The 19,526-nt window shown below is 38.1% G+C and overlaps 1 protein-coding gene across 5 annotated transcripts in view; it reads left to right on the top strand.

Moving 5' to 3' along the window:
- Positions 1-1,218: 1,218 nt before the first annotated feature.
- vps13c (vacuolar protein sorting 13 homolog C) overlaps positions 1,219-19,526 on the top strand; it is a 106,423-nt gene continuing 88,115 nt past the window's right edge. For 2 of the 5 annotated variants that reach the window (XR_006404264.1, XM_044357359.1), the window contains exons 1-17: positions 1,219-1,430; positions 2,694-2,737; positions 5,483-5,525; positions 6,348-6,443; positions 8,412-8,513; positions 14,294-14,409; positions 14,555-14,614; positions 14,701-14,760; positions 14,964-15,044; positions 15,647-15,704; positions 15,934-16,061; positions 16,313-16,419; positions 17,296-17,470; positions 17,891-17,953; positions 18,042-18,183; positions 18,419-18,519; positions 19,296-19,438. Coding sequence is in view for 4 of the 5 variants with exons in the window: in XM_044357359.1 (XP_044213294.1) it covers positions 1,331-1,430; positions 2,694-2,737; positions 5,483-5,525; positions 6,348-6,443; positions 8,412-8,513; positions 14,294-14,409; positions 14,555-14,614; positions 14,701-14,760; positions 14,964-15,044; positions 15,647-15,704; positions 15,934-16,061; positions 16,313-16,419; positions 17,296-17,470; positions 17,891-17,953; positions 18,042-18,183; positions 18,419-18,519; positions 19,296-19,438 (1,619 nt within the window). In the remaining variant the exon portion in view is untranslated. Of the gene's footprint in view, positions 1,431-2,693; positions 2,738-5,482; positions 5,526-6,347; positions 6,444-8,411; positions 8,514-9,003; positions 9,067-10,241; positions 10,317-14,293; positions 14,410-14,554; positions 14,615-14,700; positions 14,761-14,963; positions 15,045-15,646; positions 15,705-15,933; positions 16,062-16,312; positions 16,420-17,295; positions 17,471-17,890; positions 17,954-18,041; positions 18,184-18,418; positions 18,520-19,295; positions 19,439-19,526 lie in introns of all 5 variants that reach the window. The other 3 variants (XM_044357345.1, XM_044357337.1, XM_044357364.1) reach the window with 2 other exon arrangements.

The following is a 19,526-nucleotide window of genomic DNA, read 5'->3' as shown; positions in this document are numbered from 1 at the left end:
ATCCCCATTTTATTTGTGGTCACTTCTGTGTTGGACTGAACCCTTTTATTTAAAAGATCAGCGTTTATAACTTAAGAAATAAAAGTGTGCCAGCGTTATTTTAAGTTATTTATTTATTCATTCACTCATTTTGTTCAAGCTGTGAAGAGAAAAAGAAATTTAAATTAAGTCCAAACCATGAAGCTCTACTATGTTTAAATGTCCACAGTGTTAACTTATCTTAACTAATCTTATAGTGATCACAGTTACAGTGATCAGCTGTTTATATGGATCAAAAAGCTCTGAGACAGAATCATTCATATACAACATTTATGCTGTTTAAATAAGTCGCCTATAGAAATCAAGTAGTCCACCTACAGTGATCATTTTGGATCTCTTCATACACGACAACATGTGGAAAAACATCTTAAACTACGTAAATCTATTTTTGTACTTTACTCCCATGATAAACCCCTCAGGTTTCCACTTCAGTCTTATTGGATCATTTGTTAAGTTCAGTCTGCAGTTTCCTATCTCTGCATCCTGTTCCTGTGTTAGTTAATAAATATATTCTTCGGTTCCTTGTGCCTGCCGAGTCTCTGCATTTGGGTCCAGCTGCTCCGCATTTTATGACACCTAAACAATACTTAATCACCAATAAAGTAAAGGAAATTTCTTTTAGTCATAACATAAATTCTATTCAGCTAAAAAAAGATTTAAGAGGGACATTGATGTAAATTGTGGTTTCTGTTAAAAACTGTTGTGCAAAAGCTGCTAAACCTACCAAAATATTTTTACATCATTAAAATCTGTGAAATGTGTTTTCATTACTTAAAATATTAATGAAAGTTTAGTCTCCTGGAAAATAATTCACACAAAAACACTTACATGTACATGATAAATATTATTCTTATAATGGCCAAATTCCATATCCATAACTGTAAATTCACTGGTAAGAAATCGTGCTTTACTGGCTTTAGCAAAGAGTTCAAACAATACACATTTAATCCAACACTCTCTAAAACAAAAGCAATTAAAACTGCACAGTTTTGCTTTACAGTTATTTTTTTGTAAACATCTTTTTGTGTCTACTTTGTTTGCTTTTATTATGTGTACAAAATCGTACGTTATGTACATGTAAGTTATATTTTGTTAAATTAAAAAACGCGTCCCTGATTAACACCCAAAGGCAGCGCTGATCGATCCCAGATCAACCGGTTAAACACCCACAGGCAGAGCTGATCGATCCCAGACTGCTCGATCTTTAATCACTGTCATCCTCCGCTGACACGGAAGTCAGGTGAACGCTGACGGTGACCCTGCAGCAGGGTCTCTCCCGGAGCTTTCAATCATGGTGTTCGAGTCTCTGGTCAGCGACCTGCTGAACAGGTTCATCGGAGACTATGTGGAGAATCTGGACAAGTCTCAGCTGAAGATCGGGATCTGGGGAGGTGAGCTCCGCGGCTAACACCCGGAGAGGCCAGACTCCGTTCACAAATATCGCGCTTTAAAACGCGCTGCGTTTTATACAAATGTAAACAGATCGTGAAACACATCGGAACATCGAATCCGATCATCAGGGTTTAGTCTTTGAATCGGCATTAATCCGACCCACAAATCCGCTTTTGTTCCGTTGGAATTTCAACTTAAATCAAAGATTCGTCATAACTCCGCCCAAAATACAGACACTCGATAGCGGAAGGACCGGTTTGTTGTGGTCATGAAATATGAGGTTTTGTTAAGTTAAAACGTTGTTGTCGGATTATACTTATGCCGAACTGTAGAAAACTTCATATCGATGAAGGAAACTACGCAGTCATGCGATTATATATTTAACTGCAACCGGAAAACACGCTCCCGTTAAATTAACAGATGCTCGAACGAGGTTTGCTTGAAGGATATTTGGCCACAAAATGTCAGTAAACGGGCCAGAGAGTAAACAAACAAACCTGCCCGGTCACACAGACTCTGACCGCCGACTGCACCTGTCCAGGTGTGTCTGTCTCATTCACACACTGAAGAGTTCAGTCTGCTCTGATGCGCCAACTGTAACGTGACAGTTAATTCAGTTAACTGCTGCTTATCAGCTGCACACACACACACACACACACACACACAGCTGTTATGTTTATAAAGAAAAACAGATGCAGAATATCAAACTGTTCAGTCAGAGCTTCAATAAAGAACTGCAACATGACAGATATTTGATAAATAATATTATTTCTGTAATGACACTGACAGACAGAAGGCAGAGAGGAGGAGGAGGAAGAGGAGGAGGAGGAGGAGGAGGAGGAGGAGGAATATCATTACAGAGAGAACTTCACTTCCTGCAGATGTCTGATTATCTGACTTTAGTTTGGAAATATCTTGTAGCATCATATAAATCAAATAAACAAATAAATCAATATGTCATTGATATCTAATAAAACAGAACATCTCGTTTAAGAGGGAATTCTGATCAGTAATCAATAACATGTCGTATATATGATCTTTACATAAACCTGTCTGTCAGGATGATGACATCACTATTTCCTCATATCTGACACACCTGACAGGCAGCAGGGCAGAGTGTCTGAAAATGTCCTGATCAGTAATCAATCACTGTCTGAAAACATATTCATCCACCCTCCTGATTATATATCTGATCAACGATCAATACTGGAGACTGTTTCTTCTTTTGTCTGTTAATTCTGTTTCTTCTTCTGCGTCTGCAGGAAACGTAGTCCTCGAGAACCTGAAGGTGAAGGAGAATGCGCTGGTAAGTCCCACCTCTTCGCCATGATGTCATCATGTAGTTTTTACCTGAAAAAACCTGTTTCACCTAAAATGCTTCATCATATTTAATAAATTAAAATCTTTTCTGTACCTGCAGCTGTCAGTACTTCAGTAAAAAGTACCACAACTGCAGTAAAGTACAAGTACAGACAGAAGTACACTACTCACTTCAGTTATAGAGCATAACAGAGCCATAACAGTATAATAACAGTATAATAACTGTATAATAACTGTATAATAACAGTATAATAAACAGTATAATAACAGTATAATAACTGTATAATATCAGTATAATAACTGTATAATATCAGTATATTAACTGTATAATAACAGTATAATAACAGTATAATACCAGTATAATAAACAGTATAATAACAGTATAATATCAGTATAATAACTGTATAATAACTGTATAATAAACAGTATAATAACAGTATAATATCAGTATAATATCAGTATAATAACTGTATAATAACAGTATAATAACTGTATAATATCAGTATAATAACTGTATAATATCAGTATATTAACTGTATAATAACAGTATAATAACAGTATAATACCAGTATAATAAACAGTATAATAACAGTATAATATCAGTATAATATCAGTATAATATCAGTATAATAACTGTATAATAACTGTATAATAACAGTATAATAACTGTATAATATCAGTATAATAACTGTATAATATCAGTATATTAACTGTATAATAACAGTATATTAACTGTATAATAACAGTATAATAACAGTATAATACCAGTATATTAACTGTATAATAACAGTATAATAAACAGTATAATAACACTATAATAACTATATAATAAACAGTGTAATAACAGTATAATAACAGTATAATATCAGTTTAATATCAGTATATTAACTGTATAATAACAGTATAATAACAGTATAATATCAGTATAATAACTGTATAATATCAGTATATTAACTGTATAATAACAGTATAATAACAGTATATTAACTGTATAATAACAGTATAATAACAGTATAATATCAGTATATTAACTGTATAATATCAGTATATTAACAGTATAATAACAGTATAATAACAGTATAATAGTATAATATCAGTATAATAAACAGTATAATAAACAGTATAATAACAGTATAATAACAGTATAATAAACAGTATAATATCAGTATAATATCAGTATAATAACAGTATAATAACAGTATAATAAACAGTATAATAACAGTATAATAAACAGTATAATAACAGTATAATATCAGTATAATAACTGTATAATAACAGTATATTAACTGTATAATAACAGTATAATAACAGTATAATAACAGTATAATATCAGTATAATAACTGTATAATAACAGTATAATAAACAGTATAATAACAGTATAATAAACAGTATAATAACAGTATAATATCAGTATAATAACTGTATAATATCAGTATATTAACTGTATAATAACAGTATAATAACAGTATAATACCAGTATATTAACTGTATAATAACAGTATAATAACAGTATAATATCAGTATATTAACTGTATAATATCAGTATATTAACTGTATAATAACAGTATAATAACAGTATAATAGTATAATATCAGTATAATAACATAATAATAACAGTATAATAACAGTATAATAGTATAATATCAGTATAATAACATAATAATAACAGTATAATAACAGTATAATAACAGTATAATATCAGTATAATAACTGTATAATAACTGTATAATAAACAGTATAATATCAGTATAATAGCTGTATAATAACAGTATAATAACAGTATAATATCAGTATAATAACTGTATAATATCACAATATTAACTGTATAATAACAGTATAATAACAGTATAATATCAGTATATTAACTGTATATTAACAGTATAATATCAGTATATTAACTGTATAATAACAGTATATTAACTGTATAATAACAGTATAATAACAGTATAATATCAGTATAATAACAGTATAATATCAGTATAATAACTGTATAATATCAGTATATTAACTGTATAATAACAGTATAATAACAGTATATTAACTGTATAATAACAGTATAATAACAGTATATTAACTGTATAATAACAGTATAATAACAGTATAATATCAGTATATTAACTGTATAATATCAGTATATTAACAGTATAATAACAGTATAATAGTATAATATCAGTATAATAAACAGTATAATAAACAGTATAATAAACAGTATAATATCAGTATATTAACTGTATATTAACTGTATAATAATATCAGTATAATATCAGTATAATAACTGTATAATAACAGTATATTAACTGTATAATAACAGTATAATAAACAGTATAATAACTGTATAATATCAGTATAATAACTGTATAATATCAGTATATTAACTGTATAATAACAGTATAATAAACAGTATAGTAACAGTATAATAAACAGTATAGTAACAGTATAATAAACAGTATAATAACTGTATAATAAACAGTATAATAACAGTATAATAACAATATAATAACTATATAATAAACAGTATAATAACAGTATAATAAACAGTATAATAACTATATAATAAACAGTATAATAAACAGTATAATAACAGTGTAATAAACAATATAATAACTATATAATAAACAGTATAATAAACAGTATAATAACAGTATAGTAACAGTATAATAAACAGTATAATAAACAGTATAGTAACAGTATAATAACAGTATAATAACAGTTTATGTGTTTGTGTTACAGAGTGAATTTGATGTTCCGTTCAAAGTGAAGGCCGGGCAGATCGGTGAGTTCTGACTTTCTGATGTTTAAGCTGTAAAAAACTGAAATCTTCTGATGATGATGATGATGATGATGGTCAGTCAGGTGATAACACAAACAGCTGATGAACACAAACAGACGGACAGAAGAGAGAAACTGTTGATGGAGGTTAAATCTCATATTTCTCAGAAGTATTTTTGAGCTTGTTGACTTATTTCAGTCATCAAACACCAAAATGTTACTAACTGCTCTATCAGTTATAAAGCAAAGGATCAGTGCTCATGTGCTGATGACAGAATTCAGTCAGCGCGTTATTTATATTAGTTATTATTCAGTGATGTCATCAGGGGTGTTGATCCAGGTAGAAACAGGTGGTGCAGGTACAGAGTATGATGGGAAACGGGGTGTCGACTTTTCGCTGACCTAAATAGAAACAATGCTGCAGGTGTGTTTGGGTGTGTCACATGTCTTTGTGCTGTTTTTATTTGGTTGAAGTGTGTTGTATGTTAGCATCATGGACAGATTGTCTGACTGTGTTGGAATCGAACAGCTGTGACTTCAGTCTTCAGCAGGTTTTAAAGAGTTAAACTTCCACAGGTGCTGAATATCGTCTTTGTCCTGCTGCAGACAGAAACATCTGTAAACTACAGAGAGACGAGCTGCAGCAGCTCATCCACTCACTTTGGACAAAACTTAAATTAACATTTTTAATTGGTTTATTCATCTTCTGCTGCTTATCCAGGTTGCATTCATTATATATCTATTAATTATAGTTGCATCTAAACTAAACCAGCATGAACCTTATTAGTGAACACAACAAACTGTCTGCTGTGTTTTTGTGTTTCAGGGAAGCTGACGTTGAAGATTCCCTGGAAGAACCTGTACAACGACGCTGTGGTCGCCACGCTGGACGGTCTGTACCTGCTGGTCGTTCCTGGAGCCAGTAAGTGGCGCTTTACTGACTGTCCTGTCAGGTTCAAGTAGTTTTAGAAGAAGATTACAGAATGTAATGAAGGACCTCCATCTGATGACACAGTGTCTCAGTCTCCAGATCAGCCAATCACGTTTCAGACGGCTCGTCACTCAGGTGCTCTTAAAGAGGTCATGTTCCAAATTAAGCCACATCTCTGCTTTTTAATCTCTAAATCTTACGAAGAAGTGATTCGAAAGCTCTGAAAAGTGGGCGTGGTGAGCCCTCTGATGGTGGGCGAAGCCAAGAGAGCACAACCAGGTCCAGGTCCAGGTGTTCTTCTCTCCAGCTCCTCCTGGAGGATCCTGAGATCCCTCCAGCATGTCCAGGGTCTGCCCCGTGGTCTTCCAGGTGCCCTTTAATACTTCCACAGGAAGGCGTCCTGGATTAAGATCAGCTGAGTGCTTTCAGCATGAAGGATCACTGGTTCTCCTCCTCTTTGCTGTTCACCGGAGACAAAACGTATGTGGACTGGATGGAGCAGCAACAACTGATTCAGGACCAGGACAGAATCCACATCAGTCCGTCTCCCTCCAGCAGCCAGACCAGCAGTGAAACCCCCTGATGCTGGAGCTCCATTTCTGTTTTAAATTGAAAACACATGTCAAACAACCAGCCCAGAAGAGTCCAGGGCCTCCCTCCTGCTGAGTCACCTGACAGTCTGTCTGTTTTCAGCTTCCTTTGCAGCCGCCTTCTACCGGCAGGTTCTTTGGTTGCTGCCACCTCTGCAGTGACCCACTCAGATCCACATCCCCAGCATTCTTCAGGAGCTCAAGACCTCATGGTCAGGGGGACACCTTCAGGTCTTGTTTGGATCTACCAGGTCTGTCCGACAGCCCCCCCGACATTTGTTCTGATAAAAGCAATTTATCCTTAAAAGTTCTTAAAGCTTCAGAACGATGCAGGTGATGAAAACTGCGTTTGCAGTGAAGATTGTCCAGAGCACCTGTTGAACTGAGCCAGTTGATTGGCTGGTCTGGTCTGGAGGCGGGTCTTGTACATATTGACTGATATGTGTTAATATGATGGAGAAGTGTGTGTTCTCAGTTGATGTGTGTGTGTTCCAGCTGGATCTCAGCTGAAAACATGTCCATATAACGGTAAGCCTCCGAAGTTCAGAGGTGGAGGTTCAGGTTCAGGTCTGATCCGGTTTCTGTGCTCCTGTCAGGGCTGCATGACGTTCACAACAGAAATATACTTCCTGTTTTCATCTGATGAAACAAGTACAGGTGTCCTTCACAATAAAAGCCCTCCTGGCTGTTACATTCCTGCAGATGGAAAGCTTTTACTGTGAAGCAACGCTGTAGAGGGAGAAGTGTTGTGATGTCTGATATCATCAGAGTTTTACAGTGAAGACACGTCATGCAGCCCTGCGTCTGTCGCCTCCTCTTCAGTCTCTTTCATGTAGACTAAGTTTGTATCTAATCTGGGATTCTCCTCTGAAATCACAAGTTTACTGGTTTCCACTTGCTGATCCGGGAGGTTCTGGGAGGATTTTATGGTTGTTGGTATTTTCATTTTTAGAAACTATAAAGCTAACGTCCCAAACTGTAACAGGGTGGATGGTGACTAACGAGCTTTCATTACCCATAATACATAGCAATATGGACATATGGCTGCTGTGAAGGAATAATAATAAATAATAATAATAATAATAATTAGTACCTGCAGAGATACTTTTGGACAAACTTTACTTTTTCGCTTCTTGACAATTGTCTTTTCTTCAGTTAATGTTTCTCTCATCTCTAACGTGCAGCTTTAGGAAGAGCACTTTGTTTTTTCTACAAGTGTTTACTGTTCCTGCAACTCAGCAGGTAGATGTACAGGTGTTTACTGTCCCTGCAGCTCAGGTAGATGTACAGGTGTTTACTGTCCCTGCAGCTCAGGTAGATCAGCAGCAAGCAGAGTGAAGTTTGACTCTTTTCCTTTTGTTTGTTGCAGCGATAAAGTATGATGCAGTAAAGGAGGAGCGTTACCAGCAGGAGGCGAAGCAGAGAGAACTGCAACGCATCGAGGAAGCGCTTCAGATGGCGGCACGCAGAGGTGAGACAGTCTTATCTCTGACCTCTGACCCTGGAACACCTGACGTCAGTGTCTTCTGCTCATGATTTCTTCCTCCTGAATCTTCATGTGTGTCTGCAGACTTTATCTTTGCTTCTGACATAAATGTGATGACATCACAGTGATGTCATCACGTTTATCTCCTCCCTGCTCAGTTCCAACCCTTATCCTCCTCCAACCTCAGCAGGTTACAGATCATAGAACAGATCTGTTGTTCTTCAGTAACCTGCTAACAGTAACGTCACGTCATGTACAGAACATTCGTGTCTACGTTTGGGTTCTTGAGGGCTGTTGTGGTTTAATGTGGAGGATTTTACTGAGAGTTCAGTTGTGAAATCCTCTCTTCTGATTGGCTGCTGCAGATATATGAATGTATTGGTGTGTCGGTTGTACAGACAGACAGGTGGATGCATGGATGAGTAAATGAATGTATTAACACTGTCTGCACTGTTCATGCTGCGTTTGCTGTCAGCGTCTCAGACTGGAGACCTGCTGTTCAGTCTGGAGAGTGTTGTTTACAAGGAGCCTCACAACGGTAACACACACACACACACACACTCAATACACACTTCTGTTTTCTCTGATCATAAATTAAAATCTGAAACACCAGACACTGTAAAACATAACGCTCATACCAGGCGTCTTCAGTGGCTCTTTGCCGGCATGCTACTGAGAAGGAAACATGAGGATTTCATGGAGATTTCAGAAAGTCAGATACATTTAATGGAGCAGAGGCTTGTGGTGTCTGTTTGTTGCTGATAAAAAGTTCAAACCGGAATATTTAGTTTGTAGATTAGAACATAGAAATGCTGCTACAGTTAGGTGACCTGAACTCTGTAGCAGGAGCTAAGGGGTTGGGGCTTATGATTAGATGGCGCCAACACTTCGGTTACAAGATCTACATCCTGTCCAGACGTTGCAGAGTTGGAGCAGTGATGGAGACGTGTTTACATCAGGATACAGTCTGGATTCATGGATAGAGCCCAAGTGATTTATATGAATCTGCAAACTTCAACTCATGTGATCCAAATTAAAAGGATTGAAGTGAATTATTTATTATTTTTTGCATTAAACTGTCCATTTTTACAGGATTCATCAGCATTCGGAGAGCATTTCTTAGATTTCACCTGTCTTTAAACTATTAACTAGCTGTGTGGCGTCGTGTTCAGTTTTAATGATTATAATTCAGATGGTTTAAACCGTCTCTAACATATATTTCTCTGATAACATATACTTCTATCCCACCGTAGTCTGAGCTGTCAGTGTGCAGGGGTATCAGGCCTGACAGGGCGGTGTCATATGCTGTTCGGCCATACATAGATTACATTACTTGCCCACTGCCCCCACCATCATTTTGCTTTTTTTTTATAGAAATAAAACCGATTTAATTAATTCCTGTGTATCAGCGCCGTGTCCATCAAATAAAAAAACTCTAATATGTAGAATACGTGCCATCAATACTTAGTTGGATGACTGACGCTACAGTTATAAACTAAGCAGCAGGATAGTTTGCTAACAAGTTCAACATATCAACTTAAAGTTTATGATATGACGGAGTTGCGTGCAGGTGTAACAGTAACCTGTCTCTGCTCTGTGATTGGTTCTCCTCCTCAACATGAAATGTATTAGATGTTGCTGCTTTCTGCTGTCTGTCTGTGTTTTCGGGCTTTTCTGTCACTAACTGCGTCTCTTTCTTTAACGCTGCCAAAGTCCCAAAAGGACGTAAAAAACAAAAAAAGCACAAAAAAGGTTTGAAGAAGCTGAAACGACATGAGAACAAAGCAGGTGAGTTTAATATATTTCAGTGTGGATCAAAGTGTAACCCGCTGACCAGAGAAAAGTTTTTCATTAAGACATTTAAAAACAAAAAGATTTAGACTGAGCATGAAGCAGATGTTCTCCTTGTGTTATTCACTAACAACGAGTATCTTAATATGTTCTGATTGAGTATTCTCCAGCAGAACCACCTGTACCTGTACAGAAAGCTGTTTTTTTATTTTGTTATGACCTGTTCAACTCGTTTCCATTAATTAACCAGAAATTCTGAAACAGTATTTACTAAAAGGACCAGTGTTTAGGATTTAGTGGCATCTAGCAGTGAGGTTGCAGATTACAACCAACTGAATACCTGAATAAAATCTGGAAGCAAACATCAGACCATCAGTTAAAATGCTGACGCTGAAAAGAGGATGGCTTCTACAACAGGATAATGATCCTAAACATCGAAATCCACCATGGATGACCTCAAGAGACACAAGCTGGAGGTTTAGGAACGGCCATCACAGTCCCCTGACTTAAATATATATAATATAAAAGAGCTGTGCAAGAGCCCAAGAATACTGCAGAACTAGCCTTTCACAAAGAAGAATGGGAGAAAACCCCAAATACAAGAACTGATTCAATCTGTTTTTATTTTAATTTAGCCCTTGTAAAATTTTCCAATGATATATTCTCATTTTTAGAAAAAGGTCAATATACACGTGCAATTTTTATTGATTGATTGATTTAACCAAGGCTTTCGATTTGGTTGACCATTATCTTCTTCTTGATAAACTTTATGCTATTGGTGTCTCTCAACAGGTATTATTTTGGTTTAATTCTTAACTCCATAATCATTGTGTTTCTTTTCATTACAATCAGTTGGATTATTTAACTGATGAAAAGGGTGTTCCTCAAGGATCTGTTTTAGATTATCTTTACTATTTTAAATAATGATCTTCCTAAAAATTTGTTCTAATTGTTCTGTTCAGTTATATGCAGATGACACGGTTATATACACATCTGACTCTGATGGAGGAGCGGACTCTTATCGAACATTGCATGAAAGAGATAAATATCATTTCCTGTATCCACTATGTGGTGCTAGAGAACACCCATTAAGTAAACATCATGTTGCTGGATATCAACTGTAGACCACAGCTTGAAAATATCATGTGAATCAGGTGATGTTTGTCATTTAAGGCTAACTTCCTGTTGTCAGTAGGTGGCACTATGACTATGCCTCAATATTGACATGTAGGTGAGTTCAGGACAGGATTCTTATCAAGCATGAGAAATTTGGTGCAGGTTGGACAATGTACATTCAAGCTACAGCAACTTCACTTGCTTCATGACGAAATGTCAAAGTTTGCCGCGTTGCCATGGCGACGGTGTTCAGCAAAAACTCAAGATTTTGATAACTTTTCATCACAAACTTCTTCAGATGACACTGACCAAATTTGAAGTCGGTTGGGTTAAAGCTCTAGGAGTTCGTTAAAATACAAGGCATGCTAAATCGCCAAAATTGAGCACTAAATTCAAAATGGCTGACATCCTGTTTGGATTAAGCTATTGGTCCAATAGACTTTTTTGAGCGCCCTGGCATGACGTGTGTACCGATTTTCATACATGTAGGTTTAACGTGGCACGGGGGATGTTTCGACATATTGTAGGGGGCGCTGTTGAGCCAGTCTGCCACACCCATGCACGTCACCTGTACAATATTACAGACTTTAAGACCTGTCATGTGTGCAAAGTTTTGTGAGTTTTCAAGCGTGCCGAGCCCCTTAAAAGCAGCTTCATATGTTGTGGCGAACAATGTGTTGCCATGGCAACTGCTTTTGATGAAAACTCAAAAGCTTCAGGAGTTATCATCATCGTGGCAGACCAAATTTTATGTCTTTCTGGATAACCTGCTAGGAGTAGTTAGCAAAAGAGTGGCGCTTCAGACTTCCTGTTGCCAGCAGGTGGCGCTATGAGTATGTCTTAATATTAACACATAGATGTATTTAGGATGGGACCTCATGAAGCATTAGAGATTTGGGGCAGATTGGAGTAATGAATGTACATTGGAGTTATAAGGACTTCCAGTTTTATGGCGAAACATCAAAATTCGCCACATCGCAATGGCGTTCAGTGAAAATTCGTGATTTTAACGACTTTTGATCACAAACTAAAATCACACAAAATCAACTTCAATCATCCACCAAACACCAAACAAGAGTCAACGGCAGAATAAGCTGTTTGGCATCAGCAACCCACATACTCAGCTCTGCTGCTCATCCCACAAATACATGTTCCTCACAGATGTGGATCCATTTAAAAGGGAAATAAACAGACTTTCCAACAGTATAAGATTTATTACCAAGAAGCATCATTATAACAAAGAAATAATCTACCGAACACAAAGTTGGCTACTAATTTTACTGATGGGTCTCCACTTTTTAAAGTTGATAAATTTAAATATTCAGGACTTTGGATTGATTCTGAATTTTGTGTTAGGCCTCATATTGATTTTATTAGAAATAAAATAAATGCTAGTCTCAGAATATTGGTCAATACATCGTTTTACTCTCCAAGTAAGAAAACAAATTGTCCAACAGCTTTTATTTCCCATTATTGATTATGGCGATGTCATATACCGGAACACCTCTGAAACACAACTTCAGCCTTTAAATATAGTTTACAGTATAGATTTAGATATAGACAGTGTAGATTTGTCCTGAGGTGTCCTTTCTGCACACATCATCATTCGATGTATGACGCACTGAACTTGATACCACTTCACTCTAACCACTTGCTCTTTGTTTCCAAATGCATTTACTTTAACTTTCCTTTAAACTTAAAACAGCTTTTAGTTCCATTCAGATCTTCATATTCACTCAGACACACTCAACGACCTTTTTTATTGTGCCCAGAATCTTTAAAGGAATTGGGAGACATGTTTTTAGTTTAAAGCAGCATCAGACTGGAATAATCTTCCTGACTCACTCCGATGTCCATGTTGATGTTTCTATGTTGATTGTTTTGTGTCATTAGATTGTTTAATTTATTATAATTATCATTACTCATGTATTTTGTTTGTTTAAATGTTGTAACTTATATGTTTTGTACCTGAGGACCCCCTCGAAAACGATATGGTGCATCTCAAGGGGTTTGTCCTCTAATTAAATTTTGAAATAAAATACTTTTCAACAACATTTTTCACTCTCAGAACTGGACGTGCTGTCTGATCGTATCAGAAACCAAATGTTTTTATCATTGTCATGAACTCATTTCACTCAAAGGCGAAGTGAAAAGCTGACTATCACAGAGAGGGGAGGGGGACGAGGAGATGCAGTATCATTAGTGTTATGGGTCTGTCGTTCTGACCGCAGCGAACCTACAGAGTAACCACGGTAACCAGGCTGCCTTGGCGGAGCCGGCTAACATATATCCAAGTGGTTCGCTGCCAAAACGTTCTGGGTGGAACTCGCACTCTAAAATTATTATTCTGCAGAGTTAGTGGATTGTTAAACTATTTTGACAGTAATTGTTCGGGTCGGATTCTTCGTATGACCGCATGCGACCGTCACGTCTGTACTGTGACAGTTCAGGATGAATATATGCTGTTACACCCTATTATATTCCATTTCTGCCCTCAAATCTTACACACTGGTCCTTTAAGTTTCTGCTTTTCTGTTAACCATCTCGTGACCGCTGATATTTTTCATGTGACCCCTTGTGGGTTCGCAACCCCCAGGTTGGGAACCACATGTTAACGCAATAATAGACAGAAAATATAATGAAATCACAAAAATGTGAATTTTGTGATTTATGTTTCAACAAACAAACAAATCAACAAACAGTAAAAACAAACAAAAAAATATTCAAATATTCAAACCCAAAATCCAGATTATAGAGATTATCATCTGAAGTATTGTTTATAATTTCAAACAGCAGGAAGGGATCAATACAGACATTGATTACTCTGTGGGTTCTAATCAGTCCTTGTTCTGTTTCAGGGAACTCGAACCCTCTGGAAGAGAAGAAAGACTCGTTTATGGAGAAATTGGCCACTCAGGTGATCAAAAACCTGCAGGTGGAGATCAGCAGCATCCACCTGCGCTACGAGGATGATGTGAGTTCTGATCCAGGTCCAGGTTCTGGTTCAGGTTCAGGTTCATGGTCTGAGTGTGTGTGTGAGGTTCTGACAGTGGTCATGGACAGGTGAGTGAAAGGTGTACCTGTTTAGTCAGATGACAGAAGCCTCTCCTGTGTTTCAGGTGTCGGATCCTCAGCGGCCCCTGTCGATGGGAGTGACCCTGTCTGAGCTCAGCCTGCAGGTAACACACACCTGTAGACCTGTTAGGACTCCAACACTCACCTGAGCCTTCAGTCCAAGTGTGACCTCCATGTGTTTGTGTTTCAGACCACGGATGAGAACTGGAAGTCGTGTATCCTAAACGAAGCAGCAAAGATCATCTACAAGGTGACGGATGCTCTGCTCGGTCTGAAACTCAGACTCTGTGTTTACCTGCTGATGCTCACCTGTCCGTCGCCTGTAGTCTGATTACTTGACCCGGTTTAAAGCTGAACCCTGTAAAACCAGAAGCAGCTTCTCATATCTCTGCAGGTAAAGTTAAAGACTGGTTTGTTGTTGTTTTTGATGTGTTCTTTGTTTGTGTGTGTCAGCTCGGACGTCTGGAGTGTCTCTGCGCATACTGGAACGTCAACAGTCCGATCTTCTACAAAGGATCATGGGAAACCATAGTGGTGAGTAGATGCGTCGTGTTAAAGCTTCTCTGTAATCAGCACGTGATTATTAATGAGCTGAACATGAAAACGTGATGCTGTTATTAGTCTTTGGAGCCATTTTTAAACAAACTAACGTGACCAAACCCTTGATGATGAAGGAACATGTGACCCAGTGCAGCGGTGTGACTCACTGACATGTTTTTAATAGTTTCTGGACAACAACAGAGGAATCAGATATATCAGCTTTGATACAAACACAATACTTGTTAGTAGATCAGTTCATTGTTGGTTTGGATCCAAACATGAAGACAAATATAGAAAATCAGCAGAATGATTCTGTAATAATGTTCTGAAAACATAATAATGTGTTTAAAATAAACATCTGAAACTTTATTAAAAGTCACATTTTACAGAATCTTGAAGGCGTCTGTCAATAAACCCGAGATGATTGATGAGATGATCAGTATTACAGCTGAAACGATTAATCGATTAGTTGATCATAAGAAAATGAATTTGCAACTAATTTGATAGTCAAATAAATCTGTGAGGACATTTTCTAAACGACTAAGCGATCAATAAATAATGAATATAGTGTGTGTGTGTGTGTGTGTGTGTTGCAGGATCAGCTGAGGCGCGGGATCAGCAGTAAGGATCAGGAGCTGCCTCAGTATCAATACAGTGAGTATTGATCAGTAGAGTGAGTATTGTTGATCAGTACAAAGAGTATTGATCAGTACAGTGAGTATTGATCAGTAGAGTGAGTATTGATCAGTTGACTCCTGCAGAGGTTCGTAAGCAGATCTGACCATCAGCAAATAATAAAAGAAACCAAACATTTATTGATTATCAGCTGGCTGTGGTATTTATATTGACACACGCTGGTCAATGATTGTTTTTTTTTTTGTAGTTTTTAAGCCGATCTTCGCTTCGGCTAAAATGTGTATCAACCCGAACGCTGAACTGGAACTAAAATCCCCAAAAGCCAACCTGCACCTGGAGGTCCAGAACATCGCCATAGAAATGACCAAACCACAGGTAACATGACTGACTGTCAGGTGAGGTCACATGACTGACTGTCAGATGATGTCATGTGTTTGTTTTCTATTACAGGATCATATTACATATTTTACATATTCAATAATAATAATAATAATAATAATAATAATAATAATAATAATAATGCGAAACAGTAACATAGTAAAAGGTCCGAAAGCATAAATGCAACAAATAAAAAAGTAAAAAGCTCCAGAACAGCTGCTAAATGGCTACTGTGTGTTCCTCTGCAGTACCTGACGATGGTGGAGCTGCTGGAGTCCATTGACTGCATGGTGAAGAACGCTCCGTACAGGAAGTTCAGGCCCGACGTCCCCGTCCACGCCAACTCAAAACTCTGGTCAGTCAAACACTAACTAACCCACCAACCCACCAACTAATCAACTAACTAACCCACTAACCCACTAACCCACTAACTAACTAACCCACTAACCCACCCACTAATGCACCAACTATCTAACCCACCAATTAACTAACCCACCAACCAACTAACTAACTAACTAACTAACTAACTAACTAACTAACTAACTAACTAACTAACTAACCCACCAACTAATCAACTAATCAACTAACTAACCCACCAACTAACTAACTAACTAACTAACTAACTAACTAACTAACTAACTAACTAACTAACTAACTAACTAACTAACTAACCCACCAACTAATCAACTAATCAACTAACTAACCCACCCACTAACACACCAACTATCTAACCCACCAATTAACTAACCCACCAACCAACTAACTAACTAACTAATCAACTAACTAACCTACCAACCCACCATCCCACTAATCAACCAACCCACCAACTAACTAATCCACCAACCCACTAACTAACTAACTAACCCACCAACCAACTAACCCACCAACCCACCCACTAACACACCAACTATCTAACCCACCAATTAACTAACCCACCAATCCACTAACTAACTAACCCACCAACCCACCCACTACCCCACCAAGCAACTAACCCACCAACTAACTAACTAACCTACCAACCCATCATCCCACCAACTAACTACCCCACAAACCCACTAAACAACCAACCCACCAATTAACTAACCCACCAACCCACTAACTAACTAACCCATCAACTACCCATCCCACTAATTAACAACCCAGTAGTTTAATGTATCGATCCAACAAGTTTGTGGTCACAGACAGAAGTTCTGACAGTTCTGGGTGGGTTTGTTTTCTGTGCCTCTGTCAGGTGGAGGTACGGCTTCAACAGTATCCTGGAGGTCCACATCCGGCGTTGCAGCCACATGTGGTCCTGGTGCAACATCAGACAGCATCGGGAGAACCTGAAGGCCTACAAGACCGCCTACAAGACCAAACTGCTGAGTCAGAGCAAGTTGAGCCTGGACGCTGAACGCCACATACAGGTGCTGCTGCAAGAAGAGTCTGAACAGACTGACAGCAAAGAGTTCAGTCCTGCAGGGGGCAGCACAGACACATGTAGTGTCGCTGTGTTATGTTTAACTAAATCAGAGTCCGAGTTGCCACACAGACGGATCACATGGCCATCATTAGTCAGCTCGTTGATTTGTCGATTAGAATTCAGATGAAATATTCGTCTGGCTTTGGCTTCTATGGCAGTGAACTGAAAATCTGTTGGTTGGAATAAACAAGACATTTGAAGACATCACACCAACAGAATAATACATCTTAATTGTCATCAGATTCATTCAGAATGACTGACTGTAACTCTAATGATCCATGTTTGACTAATGAATGCAGTTACACAGACTGACCTCAGCTGTGACTTACAGCTCTGAATGTTTGTCATTAATGTGTCTCACCAGGATCTGGAGAAAGTTCTGGACGTCTTCAACATCACTTTAGCTCGGCAGCAGGCTCAGATGGAGGTAAACATGAGGCTGATGATGATGATGATGATGATGAAGGGGCTGTGATTTCTGGAGAGAGATATTCAGATGTTCCTCCCTCCTCCAGGTGATCCGCTCAGGACAGAAGGTGGTGGGGAAGAAGGCGGCGGGGCCGAAGCAGGGAGGAGGAGGAGGCTTCTTCAGCAGCTTCTTCAGCAGGAAAGCCAAGAAGGAGGAGCAGGAGCCGGAGGAGAGCAAGGAGCTGGAGGGTGAGAACAAAACATCACCACAGCTCTGGTACTGTTTTCCTCCATCAGCTTATCCACCAGCTGATCTCACAGCTGATCTTTGGAATGAACACAAACTTGAAACAGTAAAAATATTTTCAGTGTGACGCTCGGTTATCTCAACATTAATACATTAAAGATGGCTTGATGATTCTGATCTGGACTTCACTTTACACACCTGTGCAGGTGTTTGATTGAGGATGTTTCTGGTCTTCAGGTTCTGGGTTGGACGAGCTCATGACAGCTGATGAGAAGGAGAAGCTGTACACCGCCATCGGCTACAGCGGCAGCTCTCACAACCTAGCTTTACCCAAACAGGTGAGCACACCAGCTGCTGGCTTATTCAGGGTCCACAGGAAGAGCGCCACCACCAGGGAGCAAGAAATATCACTCCGGAACTCAGAGGATGAACATGTAGTGACTCCTTCAAGTCAAGTCAATTTTATTTATAAAGCATCAAATCCCAACAGAAGTTATCTCAGATCTCTTTTCACATAGAGCAGGTCTAGACTGAACTCTTTAATTTACAGAGACCCAATATTCCTCCATCAGCAGCAGCAGGAAAAACTCCCCTTTAATGGGAAGAAACCTCAAACAGAACCGGACTAGGGTTAGGGTGATATTACGTAAGTGAAAAAGGCAGTCCTTGAGATTTGATTTATGTGGGAGTTAAAGGACATATCCTGATCAAAGATAACTCCCAGATTCCTGACGGTGGTGCTGGAGGCCAGGGTAATGCCATCCAGAGCAGCTTTATCATTAGACGTTTAGTTAACTGATTGGTTTCATCTGCCTTCATTGATGAATATAACTGGATATCCTTTCAGATGTTCATGATGTTTGCTTTAATTTGTGGGTTTGGGAGTTAAATCATGGCGCTAAACTCTTATGTTTTATCATTTTCCTTTTTAAAGGGTTGATGGAGTCGAGTGTTGTTTGCAGTGAACCTGCAGCTCTATCAGATAGACATCTAGTCAAGACATTTTTGTCTAATGGGTCTAATCCAGATCCTGCAGTGATGTCAGATAGCTCAACTGATGTTTGTTTTGGTCAAATGATGCTGAAGGGATGAAAATGGTCTGTTTGTGTTTCAGTACGTCGCCGTCGTCGTCACCTTCCAGCTGTTCAGGACCTCGGTGACAGTCAGAGAGCAGCCAGATGTCCCTGAGATCCTCAAGATTCAGATGATTGACCTCAGCACCAAAATATCTCAGAGACCTGGAGCTCAGGCAATCAGGTGAGTGTCCTGTAACCAGAGGCTCACAGGTTCAACTCCCGCTGACACAAGATGGCAGAACTTCCTCTCTGAGAGAACACAGTCAGAG

The sequence above is a fragment of the Thunnus albacares genome, chromosome 1 (assembly GCF_914725855.1).
Source record: "Thunnus albacares chromosome 1, fThuAlb1.1, whole genome shotgun sequence".
NCBI classification, from domain to species: domain Eukaryota; kingdom Metazoa; phylum Chordata; class Actinopteri; order Scombriformes; family Scombridae; genus Thunnus; species Thunnus albacares.
This window is presented reverse-complemented; position numbering and strand designations above follow the sequence as displayed.